Consider the following 23351-nt stretch of genomic DNA (forward strand, 5'->3'; position numbering starts at 1 on the left):
CGCTCTCAAAGGCAACATAACCAACCTGGCAATTTGCTGAACACAAATATTAGTGTTTCAAAACAGTAAAACGTATCATCAGTGAAAGTGCGGTTTGTGCGTGAAAAATGCAAAAAAAAGTCACTTTCACTGACAATATCATCGCTGTGATAGGTTTTACTGTTTTGAATCACTAATATTTGTGTTCTGTGGAATGTTTAATTATGGGGGTTTTGACTGCTCAGATCGAGAGCCTCTAGGTTGCAGTCTGCTACATTTTTTTTGTGGGGGGGGGGGGGGGGTGACTTCCATTTAGTGCCAGAATCTCCTTACAGCACCCGCAGGATTGAGTAAGGGGCATCTCTATTTTAGTGCTACCATCTCTTTTGTATATAGGGTCTGTTTTTTGAGATCCAAAACACCCACTAGTTGGGGTTTCTGCAGCACTAGCCTTAATGAAGTCATTTGTATCTGAGGGTTTCGCTACTTTGCTCACTTAGCTAGTTTTTGATCTGGTATATCCTCAGTATACACCCCTACCAGGGCATACAATTTACAAGTCCAGTCCTACATTTATTTTGAGCGTCTCCCTTTTTTGCAATTGTTGCAATTCTTATGCAAGCGCTTTAGTTGTTACACTGGCTACATCTTGTTACCCTGTTTAGCAGATATTCTGCAACTTTGTGTGTATGCGCTAGGGGTCACAGGTTTCACCTTATTAGAAGGGTTCTTTACCCTCTAGATGGGATGAGCCACAACCTGTTTTGTTAGGCATATACTGTTTATGGCTCCATAGGTCCGTTTTTGCAATTTGAGCTTTTTTACAGCTCCCCTCTAGGATTCACTTTTATGTGTTTAATTAGTAGTTAGCTTTATTGTATAAACAAACTCCTATTTTTTTATTTTCATTATATCGTATTTAGACCAATCTCTACAGATATCCAAGCTATGTTCTAGGGTCTACTTGTTAGAACCTTAGTACATTCTCTTTTAAGTGTATTTTTATATTAATATATGTATATATTATTATAAAAATACACTTAGTATGACATTTTATATGAAATTCTGTTGAGCGATCACATGGCCGCGGGGTCCTGATTTGCCGTGGGGAGACTGCCTGGGCTGTCAGGCAGTCTACCCACACCGGTAGAAACGCTGATCGCCGCCAGGGGAACGACGGCAACCGGGTGAGTAAAGATTTCTGTTATGACGGTTCAGGACCATCATCGGTCCTCAAGGGGATTTTTCCGATTAACGGTCCTGAACCGTCAGTGGTCGCAAAGGGGTTAAATATAATTTGTTATTAACATAATGGCACATTCTAGATTAACCAAAAAAAAAACGCAAGTCCCCTAAACAACTTCAGCTTGCTGAAAAGCTTTATGTATGAAGAGTGTGCCATCTTTTTTCATTTTTTTAAAAAAGTGTAGATTTCAATGAAAATGTACACTTTTCTAAATTAAGCTGGTTACACCCCCTGGCTTTCAAGCAGACAACAGATCATTTTACTTCCTGGCTTGGTTAGCTCAGTTGAGTTAAATTCAAGAGGCAGCAATTACTCAGAGCACCACCCTTGCGAGGACTTTTCATTGAGCTGCATTGGGAAGTCTGTTATTGGACAGTTACAGAAGTCTGGGTGGGGTTAGATAGGGAGGGTTTGCAAAGCAGCAAACAGAACTGCATGTTTTGCAAGCCGATTTAGATAGATTATTATTATAAATTGTATTATTATTTATAAAGCACCAACAAGTTCCGTAGCGCTGTAGAATGAGTGGACTAACAGACAAGTATTTGTACACAGACAAGTTGGACACACAGGAACAGAGGGATTGAGGGCCCTGCTCAATGAGCTTGCATGCTAAAGTGAGTGGGGTAATGTGACACAGAAGGTAAGGGTAGGGTAGAAAAGTAGGTTGCTAGGATAGTTTTCATTGAGGGCTTAGTGTTTTGTTTTATTGACGTTTCAGGAGAGGAATCAGGGTTCAGGGAGGGAAAGCTGTTCACAGTTTAATTGATATGCTTTCCTAAAGTAAGTTTTCAAAGATTTTTTTAAGGAGTAGAGATTAGGTGAAGGGCATTCCATAGGAACGATGCAGCCCTAGAGAAGTATTTAAGGTGAGGTAGGAGTACGATATACCCTCAATGAAAAAATGCATGCATATTTTCATTTGGCGTATATCTACTAAACAGTGATATTTACTTATTTTGTATTTTGCCAGTCGAGTGTCCCTTTAAAGCAAGCAGCTGCACATATTGCATGTGCAAATAATAATTGCAGGTAAATGTATAATTCAATCTTTACATCTGCTGGCAGTTTACCTTGCATTGTATACAGAACTATTATTTTTGTTGTTTAACTGACATGACCTGGCATTCAACACATTTTGAGATAGTGGGGTCCATTTTAAACATCTACTACATGTTTATGATAACTGTATGGTAAGATCCCAGTAAAAAATAAAAACTGCATTTTTATCGTTTTCCTGGAATTAAATCAGGTCCATTTTTATTAGAGTACTTTGATACAAACTGCTTCACAATTGAAAATATGTCAATATACTGTAATGGGTGAAGAATGGAACTGAAACATGTTTCTTACCTCTCTTGAAATATCCAGATGCTTCTCTGCAAAATGAACAGCCTGGTCATGGTTTCCCAAGGCAGTGTATGCATTTCCTAGGCTCCAGCAGGCCCGGCCTTCACCCACTCTGAAACCAAGTAATACCTCAATTACCACAGTGTGTTGGATAGAAAAGGGATGGCCATTGTCATGAGAACATTTTAATGTAAGATTTAACGAAATAGCAATCGCACTGCTACTTGCCATATTAACAAAGATTACAGGGTTATTCACTAAAATTTCGAGTTGTCCCATACCGAATGAGTCAAAACCGTCCAGGTGCGTACAAGGATACTTGGACTGAAAAATCCAGACATTATTTAGGCTATTTAACAATGTAACATAGGCATGAATTTGACTCAACCCAAGACAGAAAAAAATTAAACTCCACATTAAAATTAATCCATCTTCACTCATTGAGGGCTTCACACAGACTGAGCTCTGAAATCTATTGTGCAGCAAATCGTACGTATAGTTTGCTTGCATGAAGTCAAGTGAAACATAGTTTGTGAACGTGATCCGCACTTGTGCTTTTTGAATTTACAAAGTATAGGACTCTGATGCAAAATCACCAATTTTAATCCGAACACTTCTGGGCGGTGGCTGTAGATTTGCTCAGATGCGGTTGGAATTTGGTCATTTTCACAGGATTTTTAGTGAATGGTTCTGTTGGTCTGTTATTTCTATGCTGGCGCATTGGCACTTGAATAAAAGGCGAGTAAAATACATGTTTAAGGGGAATAAGGGGGGAGGCAGCCACCTAGATAGTTTAACACTATAGGGTCAAGAGTACACATGTTAATTTTGGAAAAATGTATTGTATATTAAAAGTGAAAACAGGATTTCACAACAAACAGATTATAACTGTTATAGCTACAGAAATGTAACAAACATAAAAATACAGAAAATAAAAATTATGAAGTGGTCAGAAGAAAATCACACCAGAAACCGGCAAAAAGAGAAATACCATAAGTTTCTTAGAGAAACAAGACAAATCTAATAAAACAAGAGTCAATGCCTCAACTCATCAAGATTCTAGCTTGTCATAGATCTCATTGTGCTGCTATGCAATAAATGAGAAGAAAATATATTATATTGTAACAAGAAGGTAGTCAGACCATTGCAAATTCAACAAATCAATGGACATATAGATCACAAGCACAATTTGTTGCATTTACAAATTCACACTGGCAATTTGGGCAGTTTAGCATTCCAGCTGTTGAGATTATACTTTTACAGTAATGACAATTTCAGAACAATGATTTGCCATCACTGACCTAATCTTTATTAATACAAAAACGCCAGCCAACGCCTCCAAAAAAATTAAGAACCAAGTTAGTTAGAATGACACATACGATAGTTTTAAAAAGTGCAGCAATTCTGGACTTTTCATTGTTTTCCAAGGTGATCAGCTCTAGTTTATATTGTGTAGTACACAATGAGACAGTAAAGGGATGGACACATTGTGCAATTGGAGTCTCACCTGTCACTGAGTTCCTGAGCAATGACAAGATGCTTCAGATGATAATCAATAGCTTTTTCATAATCTTGAAGAAGAGTGTATGTGTTTCCCAGGCTGTAACAGCTCTGTGCTTCCACAGCCCTGTCCTTCAGCTGCCGTGCCAACTGCAGAGTCCGCCTGCAAGAACGCAATGCAGATCCATTAGCTCACCTTCGTTCAAAAGGGCTGCATTTTAATGTATGTGCAGTGATTTATAAAGCAAATACACCAACGTGTTGAGTCCAGCACTATATTAAGACCAGAAAGCTCTAACACAAAATGCTTATTCAACCCAAATGATGCAACATTTGCAGATTAAACCTTTTAAGTGATTAAACGATAAGCAACAGATTGCAGGTTAGCTTGCATATAGTCGGTTAAGAGGAGGAAAGAACTTTGATATTGAGGTAAACAGACAAGAAGAAAACTCCTAATAATCCAGGAGACATATCCTTTCTGAGAACAAGGTTTCATGTGGAGGAACCTGGCTGCATATTTAAAGAGATACTATAGGCATCAAAACAACGTTAGCGTAATGCAGCAGTTTTGGAGTATAGATCATGTCCCTGCAGTCTCACTGCTCAATTCCTGTCATTTGGGAGTTAAATCACATTTGTTTCCATTTATCAAGCACTAGCCCTTGGATGTGACTCACATAGCCTGCATGAAAAAAATGGTTCTCTCTTCAATTGAGTGCTAGCTTACTTTATAAGATTGTATCTCCTGCTTTGTAAATTAAACTTTAATCATACCCAGGAGGCTATTTACAGAGCAGGATACAAGGAATTCTAGAACAGATATTCTATATGTCTGGGTTTCAGGAAGTGCTTTGGAAAACTATGCAAGTCACATGCAAGGAGTGGTGACTAGGGCTGTATAAAACAGATTTAACTACTAAATGGCAGAGAATGAAACAGTAAGACAATGAGGGCATAATCTATACACACAAACTGCTTCATTAAGTTAAAGTTATTTTGGTGCCCATATAGTGTCCCATTGGCGAATATAATAAAGGAATACTATAGAGCCAGAAACACAAACATGTATTCCTAACCCTATAGTGTTAAAAACACTATCTAGCCCCCCTGGCCCACTTAAATATAGTAAAATCCTACATTTATTCCAGTCTGCTGTGCTGGCTCTGTCCCTGATCTGCCTTTTTGGATGACATCGTCAGAATTGATGATCTCAGCCAATCACAATGCTTTCCCATAGGACTGGCTGAGATGGTCAATTCTGATGATCTCTGCCAAGGAGGCTGGCCAGGTCGAAGGGAGCCAAACTCCATTCTGGCCAGTCGGCATCTGCTTGTAGAGATGCATTGAGGCAATGCATCTCTGTGAGGATAGTTCAGTGTCTCCAAGCAGTGGTTGGAGAAACTGAATGTCAGTACTGCCCTAGGAAGCACCTCCAGTAGGAGGAGTGGACACTGGAGGAGTCCCTAGGCAGCAATGTAAACACTGCCTTTTCTCTGAAAAATCTGTATTTATTGCCAAAGGCCTACTGGGACTGACTATAAGCTGTAGTTGTTCAGGTTCTATAGTGTCCCTTTAAGTAACAAAGTCTGCAATTTACACCTTAACAAAATGATGTGGTTTAGTGTTAAGTACTTTATTTATCATGAGTGTATAACACAACTTTCCAACAGTGTTAAAAGTGTGCTTATAGTGTTTGAAGAGGTGCTTCACAAGTGTTAACTCAAAGTTAGCCGCTAACACACTTGTGACCCAAAAACAAAAACAAAACATGCAAATAAGGTAATGAGTGAAAAAACAAACCTCAAAGTTGAGAAGTGGAGAGCTATACAACAATTTAGTTTACTTACCCCTATTTCCAATTGGAGAATGCTCTGATTACATGAAATACAAACACAAATATACACAGTAATATTGCAATATTTCTTAAAGGTGTGCTAAATAGTGCAATATCATGGTTGTGCGTTGATCCACTCATATTGTTTTGAGCCTAAATGAGATTGGCTCGAATTGTTTGGGATTTGGGGCCTTAAAGGCAGCACCATGCCTTTCTCCTTAAGTATGATGTAGCAGATTCCCAAAAGAAAATAGAATATTGAGTGCAATATGTTAGGTTTTATTAAAGTATTTGGTTCAAAGACTTGCTTACCTTGTAAAGAGTCTCTATGTTACCTGGCTCTAGGAGGATATAGCTCTGTGTTAACAATGGTGACACTGCCCTTCTTTAATCAGCGTGGTAATACAGGCAAACAATTATTTACTGGATTAATAAATATTTTTGCTTGTATTACCATGCTGATTCCAGGGCAATGTCACCCTTATTTAAAAATAAATAATTATAATTTTTATTTTCACATTTTTAAACAAACATATTCCAGAAATACATACTGCATTTTCAAATAACACACAGTGGTTCGTTTTGGTCTTATCCATACTTACTTGAATTATCGGTCTCAAGAATGTTCACCTTGTGACCTAAACATTCGGGATCTTTCCCTTTCCATTCTACCTTCAATTTCTTGTGTTACTTGTACTTTGCGATTACAGTGAATTAGAAAAAAAGAAGATACCTAAATTCCTGGTCTCAAGAGTGATCACCTTGTAACCCAACATTAAAAACATTATGTTAAACATCCATGACGTAGAAAAGTTATTATCAAGCGCTTTGAGGTGTGGTGGAGGAAGTCGAGAGAAAGGAGGGAGGCAAGAAGGGTACCTTTCTCTCCTTGTCTCTCTCGACCACAAAAAAAAATAAAAAAAAATTAAAAAGTGGGAAGTAGAATCATATCCAGTTGCCAAATTCTGATAGGTGTTTTGATCGAAAAGATGCCCAGGGATTCCACATTTTTTCAAGTTATTTAATTTCTTGAAAGCATATTTTTCCATTATTCATTAATAATTTATTTGTGTGGTTATTTCCCCCCATCCTGGTTCCATAACAGCCATCATGATATGTATCATTAAACACTTCTCTGATTTTACAGTTGTAGGTAGCTCAAAGTGGAAAAGAAAAGTTTGAACATCCAATTCTACCTGTATATTTAGAGCTTTAATTATTCTAATGAATGTTTGAGGTCTTTGAGTTGCTTACAATTCCACCATGTATGCAGAAATGTTCCTATTTCTAGATTACACCTCCAGCAGAATTTATTATTGCTAGAATTAAATTTATGTAAAATTTGCAGAACTCTATACCATCTATGGAGAATTTTTTATTTGGGTCTCATATTTGTGCAGATTACTGATTTTCTAAGCATTCTAATTGAACTGTGCCATATTTCCAGTGAATATTCCTCGTTTATATCTTCTTCCCATTTTGTCATCCCCTTCACCTTACTTTTGCCTTTTAGATTGTATAAAAGTTTTATTTATTCTAGAAACTAATTTGTTATTGTCCTCTATATGTATTAGATTGTCTTGGTTTTGATCTTTAATAAGTTTTGATCTCAGGAAATTTACTAGTCGAAGATATGTATAAAGTTCGCCAGCTGGTAAATTATATTTATTCTGCAGCTTATTGAATGGAGATATTTTCCCCATTTCCAAGAGATCTCCCATGTATTTAATTCCTAATTCTTTTCACTTATTCATTTTTAGATCTTCAATAAGAATTTTAAAAACTTCTTTTGAACTCATGTATGTAAAGGAATTTTTGTTGTTACAATTTTTTGCTTTAAGTTTCTTATAAAATTTATGAATATCCAAAAAATTTTTATTATTAAACTAATTTGTTTTAAACTTTGGTTTTATCCAGTATATTAATGATCGATCTAAGTTCCAACAGCTTGATGATTCGATTATGTACCAGAGTGGAGGGGTATTCTTGTTTATATTCCACACCAAGTAATGTGCGAACATATTAGTGTCCGCCATTTCCATAATATTCGGGAATGATAGACCCCCTTCATTCTGTTTCCTCCCCATATTTTTTACAGATATCCTTGATTTTTTGTTGCCACATGCGAACTGTGAAATTAGCTTATGGAATTTAAGAAGTTCTTTTTTAGGGACTCTAAGCGGAATCGATCTCAGTAAATATTCTAACTTTGGAACGAGATATGATCGAATTATATTAATTATCCCCACCCACGATACATTAAGATTACTCAATTTTTGAATGGTTATTTTTAAATCTGACCAAAACGAATTATTTACATCAATTAGCCGATTTAAATTGAAGGTTATATTAATACCCAAGTATTTGATCTCTTTCATGTTCCAAATGAATTTATATTTAGATTTTAGATCCTTTACTTGTTTGCTTTCAAGATAAACTGTTATAATCAGAGTTTTATTTACATTAAGTTTATAATTCAAATAGATTCCATATTCCTTTATTATTTCTAATACTGCTTTTATTGATTGGTCCGGATTCCTAAAAGTTAAAATTACATCATCCACATATAGCAAGACTTTATTTTCTTTATCTGCAGCTGTTATACCTTCTATGATTTGAGACTTACGGATATATTCTGCTAACGGTTCTATGGAAAGAATATATAACAATGGAGATAACGGCACCCCTAAGGTGTGCCATTTTTTTTACTTCAAACCAATCTGAATTTACACCATTGCCCAAAGGGACTCTCCAGGCAGCAGTTTTTACTCACCTGGTTCCAGCGCAAGGGAGCCTCGTGAAGCCGCGCCCCCTATTTCGTCAAAATGACGAAATAGGCGGGCGCGAGCAGGGAGCAATCAGACGCTTCTATTTGGAAGTGTCATTGCTCCCTTGTGCGCATGCGCGGCTTCGCCACACATGCGCACATACTTCAGAGGGAGGCATTCATGCCGCCCTCTGAAGGCCTGAGCGCACTGCCGCGCATGCACACGGTGTGCGCAGCCGTGAGCTGAGCTGACTGACAGCTCAGCTCGCAGTCTTTGCCCGCCCCCCTCCTCTGCTGACAGGCTGGAGAGAGAAGGCGCGCACACAGTGCCTTCTCTCTCCTGCACACGTCAGACGTATTTTAATACGTCTGACGTGTACAGGGCCTTTTTAGGACCCTGCATGATAGGAAGTCCCTCTGGTGGTCATCTGAGTGACGGCCACTGGAGGTATTCCTATCAATCAATGTAAACACTGTATTTTCTCTACATTACATTATATTGCCTGCAGGGAGCTACAGATCATACCTGAACAACTACATTAAGCTGTAGTTGTTCAGGTGACTATAGTGTCCCTTTAAGCCAATGCCATTTAGGCTCAAAACAATGTGAGTGGATCACCTCACAACCATAATATTGCACTATTATTGTTTATATATGTGTGTTCATTTTTAATTTAATGAGAGCATACTCCAAATGAAAATAGGGGCAAGTCCACTAAATTGTTGTATATATTTTCACTCATTAATACCATTGAGCACACTTAATTACAAGCTGTTTATTCTTCAGCATATTTCTACAATCTCAATGATAGAGTCTAACCCATGGTTCGTCAACCTGGTCCCTACCGCCCACTAGTGGGCGTTTCAGGATTCCAGGTGGGCGGTAGGGATTTCCAGGTTGATCGGGCGGGCGCGAGCGAGCCGGCGGTACCCGTGCGACTGGGTACCGCTGTGACCATTTGCGGCTCCGGCCCGCCCGGTAAACCGCCGGGGCCGCCTTCCAAAGTGTCCATCGGGTGGCCCATGCTGTCAGGGCCACCCGATGGATGCGGATTGTAAGGGGGGCCGGTCAGCACTGGGCGCTTTAACAGCGCGACCGGGCCCCCTGTGATGACATCAGAGCTGGGAGGAAGTGATTCCCCGGTCACTCCTCCCAGCTAAAACTGAGAGCCGCGCGGGAGGAACACCAGGGAGTCAGAGTGGGAACTCTGACTCCCATCCACCTGAGCCACCACTGGACCCCAGGGAAAGTCACCCTCCTGCACCTTAAAGGTAGGAAACAGGAGGGTGACTTAAATATAATGTGTGTGTCTGTCTGTATGTGTCTTTGTATGTATGTCTTGTGTGTGTGTGTGTGTATGTGTCTGTCTGTATGTGTGTCTTGTCTTTGTATGTATGTGTCATTGTATGTGTGTCTTGTGTGTGTGTCTATGTATGTCTGCATGTGTGTGTGCATGTCTGTGTGTGTGTTTGTATGTGTGCCTGTCTGTTTGTATGTATGTGTCTTGTGTGTATGTGTGCCTGTCTGTGTCTTTGTGTGTGTATGTATGTGCGCCTGTCTGTGTCTGTATGTATGTCTTGTATGTCTGTGTGTGTGTCGTATGTGTGTCTTGTGTGTGTGTGTGTATGTGTCTGTATGTATATATATATATGTGTGTGTGTGTGTGTGTGTGTGTGTCTGTATGTATGTATGTCTTGTCTTTGTATGTATGTGTCATTGTATGTGTGTCTGCATGTCTGTGTGTCTATGTATGTCTTATGTGTGTGTCTGCATGTGTGTGTGCATGTCTGTGTGTATGTGTGCCTGTCTGTTATAGTGGACTATAGTAAGTGGGCTACCTAGCTCAGCCTTCCTACTGGGCATTGCTATAAGGACGGTTAAAAAATAAAAAAAAAGGGGAAAAAAAGGTGGGGAGGGGAATTGAGGAGGGAGAGGAGATGAGCTGACGCACAAATGAGAAATCATATTATGCGCAAACAGAGAAGTCGTCTGAATATCACTGAAAGAGACCTTCGTTTGTTCCTTACAAAAATCGAACCAGATATAAAATATTTAGTGTCGCAGCATCAACCTCAAGGATCTCATTAATCACTAGTAAAGGTAATTTCAATTTACTTTATTGTTTTCTCATTAAACGTTATAAAGTTAAAAACCTTATAAACCTGCATTAAGTAGAAATAAAAAGATAAATGTACGTACATTTATTTTTTTTAAAAAACACCCTCCTTTCTTAAAAATATTCCACATTTGCGCAAAAACTGGTGGGCGCTAAGGAAATTTTTTCAACCAAAAAGATGCATTAGTGGGCGGTAGGTAGAAAAAGGTTGACTACCACTGGTCTAACCACTGACTAGTTATTTGACATGTAGTGGTTTAATATATATATATATATATATATATATATATATATATATATATATATATATATATATATATATATATATATATATATATATATATATATATATATCACAACAACAACAAAACACAAACACAAAAACATTATTTTTGAAAAGTCCAAGCTTAAAATATTATATGGATAAGAAATGGCGAACTACACAAGTCAAATCAAAGCCATGTATGAACTAGTGAACATTTTCATCCCAGTGTTTTATAGTAAGTAGAGTGTATTATATTTACTGCACTGTATATAATGCAATAAAAACATTTACAGTTATGAAATGCATTCATCAGCTACAAACTGACACTGGCCAGTAAAACCTCAAAACAAACTGGTTATGGTTTACTGAATCAACAACTACACTATTGATGCTAAAAAAAAAATTTATTCATTAGCAAGCCCACTCTGCAGATTAAGCAAAAAATGGTTGTCTAGGAACAAATAGCCATTTTGAAATTAAAAATCGGTCTATAAAGTAATAACCTAATCTCACCAGTTACAAAAACATTTTATATATCATTCAATCCAATTCAGATTGACTTTATTAGTGATAGTGAATTCCAATGCTTCCAAGAGTCGGAGTGAAGGGAAAAAAATAAAATGATTTCTTACTTATAATATTCTGCTGCCATTTCAAATTCGCCAAGAAAGATAAACGCATTTCCCAAGTTGCTATAAGCCCTTCTTTCTGCCGATCTGTCACCAAACTCTCTGGCAATTAGAAGGCGCTGTAATAATTAAAAATAAATGAATTCTTTAATGTAATACCCTATAAATCACCATTGTCGCAACGAGACTAGATACACTAGACTCTAACACCATAATGTGTTTACCTCCCATGTCTGCAACGTTAATATTGGTTTGGTCATATTTTTCTCTATTTTCTTTTCTCTTATATTTACCACTTTAAAATAAGTGCACTGTATTTCTCATACCATGTTACTTTATGTTATTGAATGAATGGTTGGCTGCAGCTATTGTGGCGCAGCACGCCAGACTGTACTTCCATGCAAAAACAAAAATAAAGAATAAAAAAAAAAAAAAAAAAAAAAAATCAATTCTATTTGTGAGCCAATAATGCTACCTTTATGTATGTATGAAACTTGCACATAATGTATATGTACATTTGATGCAAGTATACTTGATACTCTTTATTTGTATTTAAGTTATATAGTATAGGTATAACATAATAAAATTACCAACAAGCCTAATATTTTAGCGTAATAACACCTAGCAAACGCATTTCTTTTTCATATGGCGAGGGTTTTTTATTCTCTTTACACTTGTTTATATGATCATACAAAATTGATAAAAGGAATGGAGCACTTTAGTTACAAAGAAAAATTAAAACATTTTAAAAATTTTAATCTCGTTCGTTTGGAAAAATGGCGCCTCAGAGGGGATATGATAACATTATACAAATATATTCGGGGCCAGTACAAACCATTACCTGGAAATCTATTCATAAACAGGGCTATACATAGGACACAATGTCATCTATTTAGGCTAGAAGAAAGGAGATTTCATCTAAGGTAAAGGAAAGGTTTTTTACAGTAAGAACTATAAGGATATGGAATTCTATGCTTGAAGAGGTGGTTTTATCAGAGTCCATACAGATGTTTAAACAGCAATTGGATAAATACTTACAAAAACATAACATACAGGGATAAAATTTCTATTTAGTGGGGTAATAGAAGGAATTTTTTCCTCGTTTGTTGCAAAATTGGAAGCTCTTCCGTCTGTGTTTTTTGCCTTCTTTAGGATCAACAGTGAAAACATATCTGAAGAAGGCTGAACTTGAGAGACACAAGTCTCTTTTCAGCTATGTAAATATATATGCTAAATATGTGAAATGAGATTAAAGAGTAAGAACTGCTGGTTAAAACCTAGTTGAAACAATCTTAAAATTATGCATATTTTATTTTGTAATCTTTTCATTCTGAATGGCTTGAATGTTCCAGCACGAGAGCTTGTGATATGATGAATCCAACATGTTAAATGCATTAGACATTTTTTTCAAATGATGAACATACCTGCTCATGAGACATGACAGCCTTTCTGAAGTTTCCTAGTAAATAGTGCGTGTTTCCAAGGTTTCCATAAGCACGCCCTTGAGCTGCTCGGTCGCCCAGATCGGTTACAATTAATAAGTTTGCCCTGTGAAAAAATAAAAAGTAAAAATAAAAACAAAAAAATGCGGTACTGGCACCCCCATTGGGGCATACACTCTAAAAGATACCCCTAATTATATACAAAGATAAAGAATAATACCACACTCACAAATAATAGATGCTTAACGATAAATTTATTCTCCACGAAAATAAAAAAAAGATCACAAAAGGAAAAAAAAATTAGCAAAAAAGAAAAGATTAAATGAAAAAGTAGGGGGAAAAAAATGTAAAAATATATGCTGAGTCTCTATGTTTTTACATACAAAACAAGCCTGCAGACATACTAAACACACCAGAACCACTACATTAAGTTGTAGTTCTGGGGACTAAAGACTAGACCAAGACTAGAGTCCCTTTAAGAAATCACACTATGATTTATGTTTTGAACCATTGTGGGCAATCCTAAACTTTAACCCAAGCTGATACTAGGTGCATGCCTGTATTGTAGCAAGTATCAATGTGATTTAAATTTATGTCCAACCTGACACATTAATCATTGTTCTGTAGCCTAGTATTCTCAATAAAAATGTTAGGGGGAAAAAAAGTTTAAAAAATAAATGTGTGTCATAGTGCTGTTAAAAAAAAACAAAAAAAAAAAAAACACCAATATCTGTAGCTAATTAAATGGATACAAATTCCGGTTTGATTTTATTGATTTTTGTAAACTCAATGGGATGCTTTAAGCACCAAAATACCTTTTGCTTAATGAAGCAGTTCTAATGCAGAGATCATGTCCCTGCAGTCTCACTGCTCAATTCTATGCCATCTGTTTGTACAATAATAGCCATACATCCACTGGTTGTGACATGGCCTCTATTAAGAAAACTGTTTAATTTTCAAATCAGATCCTACAGCACAGTGTGTTTGCTTTAGATTTTCTAATCTCTTTTTTTTAATTCAACTTTAATAATGCTCAAGAGGCTGTTGCAGGCTCTAGCAGACAGGATATAAGGAATTCCAGTGTAAACACATATGCAATAAGAAAAGCTAAAAAAAATGTAACTCTTTTCAAGGCCGTGTAGGGAGGCTGAGACAAATAACCGGAAGTTGTGACTAAGGGCGGGGCGGGACCGCCATGCTGACCAGTCGCATGCACGAGAGGCTCCTGAGGAATCTGGCCTCTTAGGCTCCAATTTGCAGCTCTGGTACTTGAAACGAGCCCAAGAGACTTCCACACGGCGGTGGAAGAGACAGCAGCCCCGAGATCTGGAGTTTTGGATCCCCCAAGTGAAGCAAGGAGCTTCGGAGGCTGCGGCCTACTCTGGAGGAGAGCAGGGTGGACGACCGTTGCCCTGTCTCCATTCCCAGCTACCAGCTAACTGAGACGCTTGCCAGTCCCGTTCCCCTCCGCCATCCAGTGGGGTTATCCCGGTCCCCACCGGAGAGCTGGAGAAGTGGAGAGAATAGGTGGCACTGCCTTGAAAGATGGCAGAGGCTCCGAGCTCATCACCAACAATTTCAGCTTTATAGAGCTCCTGGGAGGAGCAATCACACAATCCACCTCAACGTGCGACCGCAAGTGAATATGAATAAGAATAATCTAAAAACCATGTGGATTCTCAATAAAACAGTCTGTGAGTAATACTGAACTGATTAATAGGGGGAAAAAAATGCATAAGAAAGAGCACCCTCAATTTACCTCATTTATTTTATGAGAACAGTGATAATTATATACTCCGTAAGGGTTAAACTTACTCATAATAATCTACAGCTTTCTGTAAAGCAGTTTTCACCTCTTCTGGGAACTCCCCTGGATCCTGAGTCCCAGTGCAGGCCAGACTCTTTCCCTTTGAATGGTACACATTCCCAAGGTTGTAGAGAGCTCTAGCCTCACCAACCTAAAATACAGTGAAGATAAATTACATTGTAGTTTTATAATAACATCCTGTAATTTTGTTTCAAATTGTGTACACCACCAATTGCTACTGCCTGCATGGTACAATTAAATACCCACCTCTCAAGTGTTGAGTACAATCTGGTAATATCAATATATTAAATATTACTGTAATTGGGGAGTTAATATTTTGAAAAGCACATAACTTGGGATGCCATTTACAGCAGCAGATTTTCTTATGCAAGATAATGTTTCTGGTAAAGTGATGTCTAAGTTCTTCAAGAATAAAGGATGAGTGTTTTGCCATTTACTGTTAGTACAGTTTTATTTACCACATCTTGAAATACATTCTTTTGAGGCACCCAATATATTTTGACCACTTACCTTATCATATAGTTCCAGTGAAATTTCCAAATGACGTTCACAACAAACAATTGCTTCGTCAAAATTACCCAAAACCTTTAGAGTATTACCAAGATTGCCACTAGCTTTAGCTTCTCCTAGCCTATCTCCAATAGTCCTGCAAAACAAAAATGTAAAATTTGTGAGAATAAACTAATTGAACATCTAGAAAACTACTGCAGACAACGCAGGTTTTCTAGATCCTATTCTGAACACAGCTGGATCAAATGATTTCTCAGATCTGGCAGATCCATTTATACTCGAATATAACAGTTACAAGTATTTTGCATCCAATAACTCAATATTTTGACGTCTCAGTAGATTATTTACATTTTAATTAATCTTTTGCTTCCCAAGTTGTAATGAGTTGAACAATCCAAGACAATGTTGAATAATAATAAAATCGTGGTTCAGTCAGAATTTAACTACTAAGAATTTTTTTTTTTTAAACACTTTTTTTTAGGATTTCCTGACTGTAGACTAGGGCAGAGACAGGTTTAAAAAAAAAAAAAAAAAAAAGATCCTGCAGTAAAATTTCCTAAACACCACTCTTATTGAGAAGCCACCCGCAACAACAAGCTCCTGTGAGGGCTTTTCTTAAGCCTGACAGTATAATGTAAATGTATGCAATTTAAATAATGCAAACCAGGTACAGGGACACACTAACTTCAAAAATCGTATATGGTTCTGCAAGAGACCAACTCTCACAGTGTAAAAAAAATTATTCCAGAACTCCAATCAAGCTCTAATGCCATTAGTCCTTAAGGAGTTAAGAGTCCCTAACCCCCTAAGGACTAAGAGTGTCCCATGCAGTCAAAGCAATCTGTTCAAGGTTCCAATTAAAAATAGGCAGTCTCACAGTTAAAAGCAGATTGTAGTGCTACTAATCTAAACAAGCAAGGCCACCCTTGGTGGTTTAAAGTCTAACAAACTTATGTTATGTTTGCTGTGATTAGAAATTGGTCCTTAAGCTGTTAAATACATTTTCTTTTTTTAAATTAAGAAAACACCTTATATCTTGTTGTCTATTTCTTATGATGATTAAAAACAGATGTTCCATTATGGTGTCTTATTTTGGACAACGTTTTGGTTAGAACACAATGTCTAATTTTCTACATGTCTAAGAATGCATCCCACCAATCAGTAGAATGGCACAATTTTTCTGCTACGGCCCAAAGTTACCTTGCTAAAGTCAGGTCATGATGGTGGTACTCCAAAGCTTTATTGTACTCATGGAGGTAGAAATACGCATTGCCTAGCTGGCTGTATATAGCGCTAAGGGTTTTCAGATCTTCTGTTCCGACCTGAACAGCTGCTTCAAAGAAAGATACTCCGGCACGACAGTCTCCAGCTTTGCACAGACGCTCACCTTCTAATGCCAGCTCCAGACACGATGCTTCCATTCTTAAAACAGAGGATTTAACTTTTATTAGACTGCTCTTAAATTTGCAGATTTACAGTTTGAAGTTATAATTACAGAATGATTTGCTACAGGTAACAACCTATGTGCAATGCAGTAAAAGAATTGACCGCTTACTGGATTAAAACACCATAGTGCCACATTTGTCGAGCAATCTAAATGATTAATGAGGTCTCAATTATGAAACAGCATGGATCTCACTTGCAAAGTTCTCAATGCATGAATAATAAACAACAGCATCAACATTCCAAAACACGGAGCAGAGAGTCAGAAGAGGTCACATAACATTTTGAAATTCACATTTCAAACATTTATTAAACAGAAATTTGTATTTAATAATGTTCCTACCAGTGATGATACGCCACACTGAAGTAATGTGATAACAAAAACAAGCTTATTTGACACATCAAGTCTGGCCAGTACTTGTCTACAGAAATAATGAAGTTAATGAGTTTCTGTTGCTACGCCTGATTGCTGAACAAACCAAACAAGCCATTCATTGCACAGGTTAGGCACTTCCTAAAGATACACAAAATTTAGGTGAAGTCATTACTTTACCCATGTGCCTTTGTGTGACCGGGTAACTTTGAGAACGCCTTCCTTCCTGTGACTGCACTTTAACCATTACAAATACTGAAGACGGAGCAAAATCCCAGTGACCGGCTACTAAATAAAAATATATAATATATAATATATAATATATATATATATATATATATATATATATATATATATACACACACACATACACACACACACACACACACACACACACACACACACATATATACACACACACACACGGTATCAAGCAATAGTCATAACATTTAAAGGTGTTCACCTATTCTACAATTACAATGAAGAAAAAGGAAAATTATTAACATATGAGGAGAGACAATGCACCGTGTATATAAAGGAGGTTGGTAGCATGCAAAGATCTCAACATTTAAACACAAAAACATTATATTTAAAAGTTAGTGAATAGATACCATGTGTAAAATTCACATAGACAGGACCTATAGGACACCAATAAAAAGGGTTTCATAATCTATGCACCAGTAGTAACAGATGTTAGAAAACCAACATTGATCAAAAATATGAACTTAGACACTTATGCCGAACTCCAGGTAACACAAATACCGGTACATCAGGCTGAAATAGTCTATCACACAAAACATAAAAATAACCGCATAATCTCTACCTTGGAGCTTTTCCACAACCTAAGCAAAATGACATGATGGACCGTCTCATCACGGAACGCTAAATAAGGCCAGGAATGTGTAAACGTCCCAATAAACAATCCATTCCACTTAGTTGAGATATAAAAGATTGGTCCTAGTTATGAAGAGAAATTAAAAACAAAAAAATACAAAAAACTTGTACTTTCCCTTGTATTCCCGGATAATGTAGAAGGGAAAGGTGGAAAGCATTGGAAAATATGCTTTGCCATCAGGAACTAGGTTAAGATTAAAACCACAACATGAGTAATCTCAGCTAATCTTCTCCTAGGCTGTCTGCCCTGGCCACCACATGTTAACTGACACAGTTAATTAGTATCACAGGATCATATAAATGTTCTATTTTCTTATTAGTCACATTATACGGATATAAATCTAGTCACAATGCTAGCTTTATTTATTTCATCAATTGCATTGGTTCCGTGATCTGAACAAAAATGCTTGAATTGTTCTGTGTGTTCAAGCAAAGCCCCCCCCCCCCCCCCCCCCCAATGTTTTTTTTTTTTTAATTAAATATATATATGTAGCAACAATTGACTGACATGTTTAAAGTGAGGTTGAACTGGTCAACACTTATCTGTCAAAACCGCCTCATTCATTTACATAAAAAAAAAAAAAAAAAAAAAAGGGAAGAAGAGATGTTACTTGAATGATATAGTGTTATTCCTCTCCCCATTAAAGGGACACTACAGTGTTAGAAATACAAACATGTATTTCTAATGATATAGTGCCATGTGAATGCCCCCACCAGTTTCTACAAAATAAAGCTATTTTACTTGCCAATGTTGTCCCATAGTAAAGCATTGGGGGGCTAGTGAGCATGCACGTCCAAAAAGAGACACTGCTAGATTCTGATAGAAAGAGTTTCACTCATCTATTTGGAAGGATGTGCCTCCAGCAGCTGTCAGAGTGCCAACCACAACTAGAGGCTTTTAAACATTGTCTCGGCTTTCACTTGCAGGGTTAAAACAGGGACATGGAAACAAGACCACTTCATCAATGCTTCTTTATGGGCATCTGACTGGACAAAATTAGTTAGTCTTGATGACTTCACCTGAGAAGAATTGGGCTACACTGAGGAAATTTTCCCTGAACTGGAAGAAATGTAGGTTTATGCCCTTTTTTTTTTTTAATTTAAAAAAAAAAAAAAAGTTAACAAATCAATATTTAAACATTACATTTTTTTTTTTTTTTTTTTTTTTTTTTAACAATCAGATTCTTCCATTAAACAGTTAATTTAAATAGATGTTAGTACTCAATATTACCAACTAAGTGGTGGTCAATCCCCAAGTGTTTACTAGGCTGGAAGGTCAAGTGCCTTTGGCATTTTCCTGGTGGATGGATTTGGCATTACAGAGGTTGGTTATATGCTTACTAGGAGACCTCTGTGAAATAAGCATATTTAAGGGGGTCAAACAAACAAACCATGGATTTATGATCTAAGCCATGGAGGCGGGGCTAGAGTGTTCTATTAAAGGAACACAAACCTGTATTTTTAATGCTATAGTGATCTACCTGCAGATTTTCACTTACCATCACCCCAGCACCAAGTCTTCCTCTGCAATGAATTAAATGCTTTTCTATGAGCTGTAGACTCATGTGACAGTTTTACTTTGTCAGTGTTGCATTAGCGCCTCCAGTGGTTGTGTGATAGGCTTTACACTGCAAATTCTACAACGTTCTACAATGTTTTATGCTGGAGAGTTAAAAATGGCAGGCCCACCGCACTCAGAACACTGTATTGAGATTAAGTGGTCTTGGTGACTTTAGTGGTCGTTTTATCCTTCATAAGATTTACCCAAATAGAACTACATGCTTAATATATGAAAATTAAAAAAAATACATGAAATTAGATAATATAAATCTACCATGTCTTCTTAACCACCGGTTTCTCAGTCTAGCAAAGGTTAGATACAAAGATAAAATTAATACAATACGTTTATTTGGTTGTATTCTATACAAGTGCCATTTACTATTCTTTAGAAACAAGAGTCCTCATCAAATATTAAGAAGACTTTTGAAATGTGCAATAGCCTTTTTAAATATTAAAGTAGGTGTTTCTAATTAAACTTTATTTTAGAATGACTTTATGCTTGAAAGTCACATACAGACAGACAATTGGGAAACTACGTGGTTTCCTACTAAATAGAAAAAAACTCCCTACACACCATCAGTAAAACTCCTGTAATATATAAAAAGGACAAACGGATATAAAGGACAGCTCCATCAGCTAACAGCTAGTTTAAGCTAGGAGGTGAATTTAAAATTTTTTTTTAGAAAAAAAAGTTAAGCCAACCCATTCTGTCCACTCCACCCCAAACTGCAGCAATTTTCTTTTTGCTTAATAATACATCTGCAAACTGTATCGTCGCATATCGCTGTATTTGCCTGGAAAGCTGCACATAAGGGCTTTCAAGAAGTTGTACAATCTCCTATGCCCATGATGTCCTGCTGTGCAGAGTTTTATGGAATATGCTCAGTACTGCTTTACAAAATAGGAACATTAGGAATGCAGACTCTATTTGAAACTGGGAGTGATCTAAATCTTGTATTGCAGGTGAACAAAGTGGAACGCACACCAAATCGTTCTATCCCTATCTGCTAGGCAGACTTTCACATCGGGGTCCTTCCCTCCAACTACTCCTGTGAGTGTTTTTAATGCTTATAATAAAAATATATGGGTACAATAAGTATATATCATTGTTAAACAAAAATCTGCACACCAGTCAAGCCATATTGCTTTTCCTACAGAAAGCACAAATTTGCAGTGATGTTACTACCGCAAAAGGATTCTGGGTGGGCATATGCAAATTAGTTTAACAAAGAATCACATTTTTGCCTCATTCCATTTTAAACATGCATTCCTTTGAGTCGGTATTTGCTGTATACAACCGCTTTGAAACTCAGTTAACCCCTTAAGGACACATGACATGTGTGACGTGTCATGATTCCCTTTTATTCCAGAAGTTTGGTCCTTAAGGGGTTAAAGATACAATATACACACACACACACACACACACACACACACACACACACACACACACACACTGGGACCTCTGTTTACTAATTTAATGCGTTCTCCGGGACGTTTTCTTATTGCGAAACATTTGTAAGCCGAAACACTGTTTCCCATAGGAATGCACTGAAAACCAATTCATCCATTCTGGAGGTCAGAAAAAAGTCAAAGTTAGCTGGCATGGAAACCAACCCACAATGCAGAACACACAATAAAAGGCATGCAAACAACGAAGCTCAGCTCCCTTCCTTTCTACAGCTTGAGAAATGCACCAAAAAGTCCCAAAACAACTGCAAACTATTTCATGCATGGCTCCCAAACTCGATGCAAGAGCCACTCCAACACCTCCACAGTCGACGCCACATGCTACCAACAGGCTCCAGCATGCAGGGGGCAGTGCTATAAACCTCCCAGGTGCAATGCATCCTGGGGAAACTTGCTTTGTATTACGAAAAAAACGAGGCATTATTTCAATGGATTTTAATTTGTAAACCGAAAATTATGTTAACCGAGGCGTTTGTATATTTTTTTTATTTTATTATTTCACCCCTTTTCACTGCATTAGAATTTTACCAAAATTTTAATGCAATCAAAAGACAGTTCCTATTTAAAGACTCTTCTCTACAACAGACTCCTCACGTATGAAATCCCCCAAAGAGACTATTAATTACTGCCAAGTCTCACAGTCTGTACATTGACCTTATGTAAAATCAACAGAATTCCTGGAGAGTCAAAATGTATGGAGATTAATCATTGCATGTAATTATATATGGCTTATTTTTGGTTACGCCACAACACGTATGACACAGTTAGAGGTTAATCATATGATAATCCTTCACACCAATCCTTTTTTTTTATTTTAATTATTTTTCTGTGCTCTAATGTGCTGATCCACTGTGTATAATTTCAGAATCAAATATATTCTTGTTCGGAAGAATATATATATTCCCCCCCCCTCCCCCTGTAGTATATACAGCAGTAAAGTATGTATTATGAAAGGTTAGGTCATACCAACATCAATATAAAGATTGAGAGTATCATCCCTGATAATTAAATATAAAGTCATGGGGTTTATTTACTAAACCATATGTTGAGGTGAATTGACACTGGTCAATTTAGTATAAAACAAATTTGGGGGCATGTGTAAAAATTGTTATTGCCATTTTAATACAACTCAATGGTAAGTGAACACACACACACAGTGTCACGATTCAGAAGTAAAAAAATACAATCATGTTCAATAACAGACAGTTAGCCACAACTACTATTAAAAAGAAGAGCTTTTAGTTTAATGTACCAAGTGATCATATACAAATACACACATATAAACAATATTTTACATACAATTAAAAGGCAATGCACAAGGTTTTTAAAGAATGTTACAATTTAACGATAATATACTATTTTCTAGGTGTTCTAGAAATCAGGGTTTAATGAAGAAAATATTAAAATTAATTTCCAACACAAAGCATCTATACCTTGGCAGTCCAGGATTTAAACATCTCTCTGCTTTATTAACCCCCTAAGGACCAAACTTCTGGAATAAAAGGGAATCGTGACATGTCACACATGTCATGTGTCCTTAAGGGGTTAAAGACATCTGTATTTCAAACATTTTTATAAATATCAATTTACTTTAAATCTTTGCCATATTTAAACCTTGTAATGTCTTCTGGGAGAAATGTAACAGGCATATTTAGATTGTAACAAGTCTTTCAATATAAAAGGTAAATATTCTTACCTGTAACGCACATGAAGACTAGGGTCGTCACGCATGCTTATTAAAATTTCAGCCCCCTCCATCAAGATTCATTCTTAGAACCATTAAAAGCCTCTTAGAAATGTAATTAGACGTTTATCATCACACCTGAGCTCTTAGAAAAATGAATACGTCCAAGGCAAAAAAAATTACAAAAAGGGATGTCAGTTTTTTTTCTAAAGATGGTATTGTGATTCCAAAAAACAATAGATCTTCATTTACTTAGACGTGAAATGTTCCAGAAACAGGTTCTTGGTGCTTAAAAGCTTTCCGGGTCCATTGAGTTGCCATTCTGTAGAGGGAACATAAGATGCTTTGCTTGAGGTATCACTTTTGTTTTTCCATCAGCAGACGAAAGCAGTCCTCAGAGTAGAAAAAGCAAAGTGATCCATGCTGACTGAGCAGTCTATGACTTAGAGAGACATGTGTC

At 36.9% G+C, this 23351-nt stretch overlaps 1 protein-coding gene across 3 annotated transcripts in view; it reads right to left on the bottom strand.

The window, feature by feature from the left end:
• GPSM2 (G protein signaling modulator 2) overlaps positions 1-23351 on the bottom strand; it is a 67640-nt gene that overhangs the window by 22755 nt on the left and 21534 nt on the right. The window contains exons 3-10 of one of the 3 annotated variants that reach the window (XM_063426120.1): positions 22904-23213; positions 16671-16892; positions 15471-15606; positions 14948-15090; positions 13115-13238; positions 11694-11809; positions 4083-4238; positions 2579-2687 (exon numbers count right to left, since the gene is read on the bottom strand). In XM_063426120.1, coding sequence (XP_063282190.1) covers positions 2579-2687; positions 4083-4238; positions 11694-11809; positions 13115-13238; positions 14948-15090; positions 15471-15606; positions 16671-16892; positions 22904-22965 — 1068 coding nt within the window. In that variant the 5' untranslated portion in view covers positions 22966-23213. Of the gene's footprint in view, positions 1-2578; positions 2688-4082; positions 4239-11693; positions 11810-13114; positions 13239-14947; positions 15091-15470; positions 15607-16670; positions 16893-18109; positions 18196-22903; positions 23214-23351 lie in introns of those variants that run through there. The other 2 variants (XM_063426121.1, XM_063426122.1) reach the window with 2 other exon arrangements.

Source organism: Pelobates fuscus, chromosome 7, assembly GCF_036172605.1.
Source record: "Pelobates fuscus isolate aPelFus1 chromosome 7, aPelFus1.pri, whole genome shotgun sequence".
NCBI lineage: Eukaryota > Metazoa > Chordata > Amphibia > Anura > Pelobatidae > Pelobates > Pelobates fuscus.